Below are 8,671 nucleotides of genomic sequence, written 5' to 3' on the forward strand. Positions count from 1 at the left end.
TTTTTGCAAATTTCATTGCAATTGCCCAACATGAAGGTTAAGCATTTATTGTGCTATGCATAGAACAAGTGTTTTTAATGACTTTACAAAGACTATTTTGTCCTTCTACTGTATTTTAAGGAAAGCAAATTGTCTTCCAGCAAAATCACCAAATGTCTTGAGTATGACAGCAAGGCACAGATGAACTGAGGCAGGAAAGCAGTGACAAAGCACATATGCACACTAGTGAAATCAAGTTTAGACAACCTGCCCCTGAGTACCTATGCTTTTAATATTCAAGTTTTGGTACACAAGAGGAAGAAAGTGCATCTCAAATATATAAAAACATCATGTCTACCTAAAATTGAGATAAATAGTTTATTGCCTGAACAGCATTCCCCCTTTTACTACGTCAACAGTGACACAAATGTGACACAAGACAGCGTAAACTCAGCACACAGAAGTGATCTCACTGAACAGTCTCCATCTTCTCTTAGCTGAACAGGCTGAATCATACTCTGCACAGTGCAGAGATGCCAACAAATACTCATCCTCAACGCATTCCATTCCCAAACTATTATAAGTTCTCCAAAGAATTATTTGAAAAAAGTATGCGATGGAAAGGTAAAAACTAAATTACATCAAAACACAGCAAACTAACTTGTGTATTTTTTGATTTTAAATTGTGATTAATATCCTCACGTAGCCTATCATCTACTTGCAGCAGCAGTAATAACTTGAAACCAGAATGTGCTTAATTTAAACGTCATGCAGACATACAAAGTCTTACCTGCAATCTAAACCAATCTAATCTCATTCCTCTGAAGTCAAATACCTCTCCATCTTCAACTGAAAGAAAAGTGAAGGAAAAATACAGAACATAAAAACTCGAGGGAAATAACTACAGCAATTCAGAAACAATAAATCAGTAAAAAATTACATGGGTATTGAACCTCTTTTACCTAATAATTTCAATCCAGCACAACCACGCTAAGAGGAACTGAAATATTTAAATAAAAACATGTATAATATCCTTCCTAAATTAAATCCAGTACTCTTCAAATAGCGTTTTTCAGAAACCTTATCTGTACAGACCTGCCCAGGAAAAGGGACACAGAGCAAGAAGCAGATACTATAACGGAAAAGAAAGAAGGAAACCAGTTGAGTTTATGCCATTTATCTGCCACTACTGATTGCACAAAACAGAAAGCCATTAAGTTTTCCAGAGGAACATCTCATTTGGTTACCATTTTCCCCCAGGTTCATAGGAATAGACTTACCTTGCTTCACACTTAGCGAAGTCATAGTGTTTACAAAAGAGGACATAATGATCGATTCATCCTCTGGGCACACAGAAAGATTCTGAAATAATAATAGTAGTAACAATATTATTTCAAACCTCATTTATAAAAGACTGTCAGAACTTATGACAAATTATCATCTGTAATCTGAAAATATGTTCTACGTATTTTACAGAAGGTCGCGTAATCAATGAAGTTTTGATTAATAAGAATTGACAAGTTCTGTTTTTCAGTTCATTGGTTAATGAAAATACCAACAAAAGGTTGCTTCCAAACCAACTCTATCACAAAACAGAATCTGTCAGTAAACATGCCCACATATCTTCAGGCTGTTGTCATTTACAAAATGGACACGGACCATTTTTCTGTTACACAAGATACACCAAACGTTGTTCAGACCTCTACAGGCATCCGACCTGCCTGCACAGAAAATTCAGCCAAGACAGAATATAACAGAGTCCAGATCAGAATCACTAGGCTTCCCGCAGAACCATCTATCAACAGATTTCTACTGATATCAACTTGAGCGATTTGCAATATCTTAAAGATAGTCTACCAAGTTTAGAAATCCTACAAAATGGAACAGTTTATGAAGAAGCAGTTTCAGCAATTAAGATCATATTTCTGTTGAATACAAGGTTCACGTAATTAAAAGTAAAACCAAGGATTCAGATACATTCAACCATTTAAACAACAGTAACAAACTGATATAGAAATTGTTTGAATAGTTTGTTAAAATGAACAGCAGAGGAGACAAGTTCCACTTTCTGGTCATTGATGCACTACTTCAAGTATGGAAGTTATTTTTGAAATCAACAAAAGAGCTTAATATTCAACAAAAGCTTCTCCGGTTTGAGTAGCTCCTGTGTTCACTGAATTTGGGCTCCACCTCGTGGTCACTTGGAAATCTAATCCAAGCACTTCACAAATCCTGACAGTTGTTAGCCTCGAGAAGACCAGGAGTTTTGACAGCACAGGGCTAAGTGACACTACATCAGCCCCTAGCTAGCTCAGAAACTCCCCAGTGTATATTCACTTGCAGTGATGAGAAAGGTAATGAAGGAGACCACAGTAAAACAGTCTCTGGTGACACCTACAAATACTTGACTTCATATTTAGGTTTAAGCATGTTAAGCTATCTCACTTGTCCATTTTGTTCTGGGAGCAAAAGGAACGCAGACTGGTAACTCTTTACTGGAATGAGACAGCACTGACTTCAAATACTTAAATTACTTCTTCAATACACTGAAGCCGAACAAGAGAAGCCATTCATTTATAGAGTTTATTACAAAAAGATTCCAGGGATTCTCTCTCTCTGTTTCATTTGTCATCATTTGTTAAATAACACAGGCCATATTTTCTCCATTGTGTCAGAAAGTAGAAGCATTGGATGTGCATTAAATGTGTTACTCAGGCAGCGCTGCTGCCCTCAGAAGACTTCAAAGAAGAAACATTGTACATAAAAGAATCATAGCAAGCAAGATCAGCTTGACACAGTTGCAAGCACAAATATTTTTTCCCCACTCAAAAGTAGCAGAGCAAAACTAACTTGCTCAATAATAAAGCAGAGGCATTCCTGAAAACGTTAAAAGGAACCCCAGGCTGCCAGGAGAAGCCTTTCAAGAAATTCTTGCCCATTCCTACCGTCTAATATAAAAATAAATTACAGCTTGCTCCTTGAGGAGAAAGGAAGGTCTCTGAAAAGAACACTACTTAATAACATTTTGGTATTCATACAGCAAACAAAGGCACAAGTCTAAATCCTAGAATTAAGCAGTAAGCTCAGATACTCGGCCTTGTTCCGTGACATTTATCAAAACCCACAAAACCAAAATAGGTTTCATCGAGACATTTTGGACAAAGGACCCAAACCACGCCCTTGCCATACCTGAACAAGCTCATTCAAGACCACTGCATCAAAGCCAGAGAGATACTGCACGTAGTATCTCTGCATCACAGGTCCATATTTTCGCACGTGTGCTCTGAGCTCCTCCATGTAGAATATTAGCTCAGCTATGTGCCTATGCAAAAAGACAAAGGAAAGCTTACAAACACACAGTATGAAAAATACTCAAGACTTTTATCAGTACAATGCTTCCCATGGGGATTTCCTCCTAAACCTCGCTTTTAAAACTATTTTTTACAGATAATTTTTGTATTAACACATTATTTCACATTACGTAATATTTTCGTAAGAAATTTTCTCTGTAAGGTACAATCCACTCACTTAGAAATAAATTAACAGGATCCCCTCACAGTAATCCTCAAAGGTTCCTGTAACTACCCATTTCTTTCTGAAGAAGCTCTTTTGCAATGGTCAATTAAAAAGAAAAAGCTTAAGTGGTTATATCTGAAAAACAGAATTGTAATTGCTTATCTCAGCTCAAGTCAGAAGATTTTTATTCTACAAACTCATGACTTCACAAGATGTAATATGCCCTCCTCTGCACAGAGAATACTGCAGATGTAGACATGAATAAACTAAAAATAGTTAACACTGAGCAATTTTCTATGAGTAACACTATCAGTGTTCTAACGACTCCTAGCTAAAACTGAAAGCTTAAAATTGCTCTCCCAATTATTAGACTGATAGCTTCTTGGATTAAGCCCAATACTATGTGAGCCAATACTATGTGAGAAACAATTAGACGTCTTGACAAACTTATTCAGCGTGCATTTTCTTTTGATGGACCAACTCTGCTCACATTTACCTATTTAAACAAGACCAAGAACTCAGCTGGGAGAAGCCCAAGAATAGATGGAGTTAAAATTAAAGTTTCAAATCTAAGGTTACGGCACGTGACGCACAAGTGAGATATGACCACAGTGAGTTCTGTCTATACATCAAAGTGAGTAACTGTACTGGCAGCTAACTACTCCAACCACAGTCCAGGTGTACCTGGGGAATCACAATAAAAGCCACCTTTACTGTTTTTCAGAAGATGCAGACAAAAAGATTCCTACAAACACTTTAGAAAGGTATCTTATTTATCTGCAGTACCACCATCCCTTGCACGCAGCTCAGAGAAGAGAACCCAAGACTTCCCTATTTCAGCTTTAGAAATACCTTTGTGGTTGTCAATTGTCAAGTGGATATGATTTCAGATTTTATTCCCAAGATCAAACTGCCGTGCTCTCTCATCTTGAAAACAGTGCATGGACAACTAGCTCTCTTCTGTCCACTCACACTCATAAGGTTTCTTGATCTTATTTGTCATTTTTACTTTCTGTTTATGACACTAGTGCTGTATTATATAAATAAACCTTGTCTGAGTGATATGACAGCTCTGCTATGATAAAGGAAACATCCTACTGATCATATCTCCAGTACAGTTGGTTTTCCCCTTCATTAATTTGTTCAATAGAGTCAATAACGATGACCATACAAGCTTTTTTCCCCCTTCCTTTCTTAGAGGGAAAAAGCATACAATTAGTCATAAAATCGTTTTCCTTTACAAATAAATCTTCGGCAGAAAACCGATTTTTACCAGTGGTCCAGCAGTTTCTAACACAATAAATACTTTTGCTTCTCTGTTTTGATGGGAAGATTAACATTGTCCCAAAATAGTCCCAGTTCTCCTACCAAGTTATCATTTTCTAATATTTCCTTGCCTTCCAATATATTTCCCCCATGATGTTCTTGTAAATATTAAAGCTATGACGCTACAAATTGTTAACGTACTTATCTATGAAATCATCTGCACTCTTCTTTGGCATGTTATCTGCGTGACGAAGAAGCCAAATAATTTCATCACGAGCAAAGGATAATGCCATAAATACAAAAAGTGCCTGAAAAAGAAAAATTATTCTTAAGGTTTGTACAACAGCAGGACACTTCGTGCACACTAAGACACAACTGAAAAGAAAGAATCTTAAAACCTCAGCAGGTTTTACCTCAGAGTATGGAAGGCTTTGCCCTCCTTCAAATGACACAGTATTACCAACGAACAAACCACAAGGCAAGATGAAACAAGGCCAGTCATTACCTTGGGGCCCAGCAGGCCTGGCTGATCAGACAGCACTGTAGCCAGTTCTTTGAGTGCAGAACGTAAAAACTTGCGTCTCTCCCTGTGCATCGAACCGCTGCATCAAAGGAACAAATCCAAACATCATTCAACATGCAAATCACAGGCACTCGACTCATCCCGGACGTTTAAGGCCCACCTCTTATCACATCAACTTCAAAATTTCAGTATTTCAAAGGACATGATTCATTTGAAATTAGCACCTCCATCATCCACACTGCATATTCCAGAAGTAATGTGAAATTTAAAAAACAAAGTCCTCTGCTCCTGCCTGAGATTTGCATTTGACTCCACTAAAACATTTTTATTCAATTAGCATTTACATTAAGTAACTAGACAAAAAGAAACTAGAGAATATATAAACTAAATGCTCTGAAAATCTGACAAACAATATTGGACTCGATAAGTTCAGCTGATAATGGCACACTATTAAGCAAATCCAAAGAAGTCAATGTACGGTCTCTCTTGAAAATGCACAATTAAGTTGGGATTGAGCAAGTCCTGTTTATATAGTCTTTATAACTTCAATGAGAAGAAAATTCAACACTAATATCCCCCAGAAAACTCTTCAAGACACTCACGCATGTGAAACAGCAGCTTCTTTACACTCTCTGATGTCATTAATACGCTTGTTGTAGCTGTAAGTAAAAGAACAACCCAAGATGGTAAGAAAAAAATCACAGCACAATCTAGCAAGAACTGGGACTTGCAAGTGACTGCGATTTCAAAGCAAGCAGAAAGCTGAAGCAAGACTTCTTTCCACATCCAGATCTAAATGCTTAAACCAGATACTCAAGCCAAAAAAACACTCTCTACTGAAGTGCTCCTGCTGCTCTTTGGTACAGGACTCCACTTTTGCCTGAGTTTATGCACAATGTATTGCAAAAATAGTGACAAACGCTTGCAACTTTTTAAGCACACTCTTCATTCATGACATTGTTTCTCTTCCCTAGATTCGTGGGCACTAATTTTAAATGCTTGCCACTTCAGAGACCAATTCACCAGAAATTTTCACAACTAAGAATAAAAAAAAAACAAAAAACATGACAGTTATGAAACAGGCTCTTGGAAGTTATGCATTAAAGAAACAGTCACAATACTAAGAATTTTTTTTTTTTTGTATTCATTAGCTTTAAGTGGAAATCTAATGAAGTAGAACTGATGTTTTCAGACTAGTTCTTATAGAAATGGTACTTTCAATACAGGAAAGAAGAAGAGGAAAATGAAAACATACCCTCGTATGTTTACAAATAAGTCTTCTGCAGCTTTGTGAATATGGAATACTTCATCTCTGAACAGAGCCAAGCAAGAGCTGCTTTGAAGTGCAAGTTTCCAAAGGTTCAAAGCCGTCGCGTCACTATTTAGGACTCCATGGCACAAAATAAATCCAACTTCAGAAGTTCATGTCAATGTGTGTCATAAACAAGATGCACAAAGACAGCAAGAGAAGAGGGAAATTATAGGTATTTTCTCTTAAAGTGGACAAATAGATTATTGATCAATTCCTTAATGGAAAACATGTAGTTAGATACCCCTGAAAATACTCCACAATACACTCCAATAGAGAATTTCTTACATGTTTGTAACAAATTACTCAGTTTTACAACAACTATTTTCATGTGAATTACTAAACCCCCAATTTTTTTGGTCAATGCCCAGTCTAAACTCACGGCAACTTACATTCCAGCATAAGCTGAATTCTAGCTTCACTACATATAGGATATGATCCATACAATTAGGAGTAAATCAAGCTCTCTAGAATCTTTTTTACAGCACAGAAACACAAACTGCCTATTAAATGTTAGTTGTCTTTTTTTAATACAACCACGAGCTATTTCAGAAGATTTTACTTACAAATAATCCATTTTTCCATTGCATCCAGAGAGAGGTATTCACACGGCATCTGTTGAAAAAACAGTAATTTGCAGCAAACTATTTGTATACAAGATGTTACACAAGAAGTACGTTTTGGAAAAAGGGATAAATAAGTCTTAAATGCAGATGAACCATGGAAGATTGCTTCTGATTACTAAACAAGTCGCTGCTTTAGAAACTAGGAGATGAAACATTAAATGAGCTTCCAATACTCGCAAATATCTTGAAAAAAAAATACATTTTGACACTGCATTTAAGAGCAGAAACTTTTGATGTTTCCCAATCACAATCTGACTACTCCTATCCCAAGTGAGACAAAAATTGAAAACAGTAAGCATTTTAAAGAATGCATCAGTTCTGATTTTCAGTCTGTTGGCCCCAAGCTATCTGACAGTTCACAGGATTCCTTCACTCTACACTGTAGCAGTAACATCACTTCCCTTCATCTTTTGATTATCAAATTTTAGAAATAAAGGCATGGGCTTATTCAACAGAAACATTCCATCTACAAAAGGATGCAACTTTCCCAACAAAATTTATCTATCTCCCTGATTAGAAACCCTGTCAAGGTTAAAAAAAAGAAAACATATCATCCCTACGCTATTTTAAAGAAAACCTTGCTTAATTTTATCTTGGATATCAAATTAAAAGGCCATACTGTGTCAGACTGCGCAGGATTAAGCATTGTACTGGGTGCACTGATGAGGCTCAGTAGTTGTGCGTTTCGCCACTGGTCAGCTGAGAGATTTCTTCGAGGATAGACCATCTGCAGTGAAATCAGAGCATCCGAAAGGGACTGAAAAAGAGACAAATAGAACTGGTTAGAAGCAATGGTAATGCATTACCACAAGAGTCTAATCCACAAAGCGATTAGAAATTAAAATTTATACCAACAGATACATACTAGATCTCAAGTTCAAAACCTTCCATAACTCAAGCACAAGAGAAACTGAACATTATTTTATTAGTGCTGTTTTGTCAGGGTTATTACCAATAATTACCAATTTATTTTAATGAAACAGTTTTGAAATTTAACTTGAGTTTAAAACACTGTGCCTAATTCATTTCACAGACAGAAGATTATTCTAGGCTGAAGGGAAGGATGAAGAGAAGCAGGTTTTTATTTGTCTGTGTAAATGCAGTTAGAAAATTCTCCGCTCACAATTAGAAGACACAGAAGAAAGCAGTAGAGGGATAATAAATCTGTGACAGCTAAAAGCTGTTCACTATTTATTCAACCATCTCACCTATTGTGTTATTCTCTTCTCTGCCACCTATTTTATTAGTCCCCCTGCTCTTTGCTAGCAGATTAGGACTATTTTGAACAGATATTACAGGAGCATCTTTACAACAGATTAAGCACATCCCAATAATTCTGGTCCTACATGACTCTTCCTGGTCTCCTGCACCAATACTGGTGCTTGCACAAGCCCTCAGGGAGCCAGAACCTAAGCATTAAGGCAGCACAGAAGTTAACTCAAGCAAAAAAAA

The 8,671-nt window shown here is 36.7% G+C and overlaps 1 protein-coding gene across 3 annotated transcripts in view; it reads right to left on the reverse strand.

The window, feature by feature from the left end:
- Window positions 1-8,671, reverse strand: part of NCKAP1 (NCK associated protein 1) — a 70,928-nt gene that overhangs the window by 21,900 nt on the left and 40,357 nt on the right. For all 3 annotated transcript variants that reach the window (XM_010713335.3, XM_010713331.2, XM_010713337.2), the window contains 9 exons: window positions 7,839-7,976; window positions 7,160-7,208; window positions 6,540-6,696; window positions 5,887-5,943; window positions 5,267-5,363; window positions 4,963-5,069; window positions 3,169-3,301; window positions 1,260-1,341; window positions 770-828 (listed from right to left, as the gene is read on the reverse strand). In XM_010713335.3, the coding sequence (XP_010711637.1) occupies window positions 770-828; window positions 1,260-1,341; window positions 3,169-3,301; window positions 4,963-5,069; window positions 5,267-5,363; window positions 5,887-5,943; window positions 6,540-6,696; window positions 7,160-7,208; window positions 7,839-7,976 (879 nt within the window). The remainder of the gene's footprint in view (window positions 1-769; window positions 829-1,259; window positions 1,342-3,168; window positions 3,302-4,962; window positions 5,070-5,266; window positions 5,364-5,886; window positions 5,944-6,539; window positions 6,697-7,159; window positions 7,209-7,838; window positions 7,977-8,671) is intronic.

Source organism: Meleagris gallopavo, chromosome 7 (assembly GCF_000146605.3).
Source record: "Meleagris gallopavo isolate NT-WF06-2002-E0010 breed Aviagen turkey brand Nicholas breeding stock chromosome 7, Turkey_5.1, whole genome shotgun sequence".
Classification (NCBI taxonomy): domain Eukaryota; kingdom Metazoa; phylum Chordata; class Aves; order Galliformes; family Phasianidae; genus Meleagris; species Meleagris gallopavo.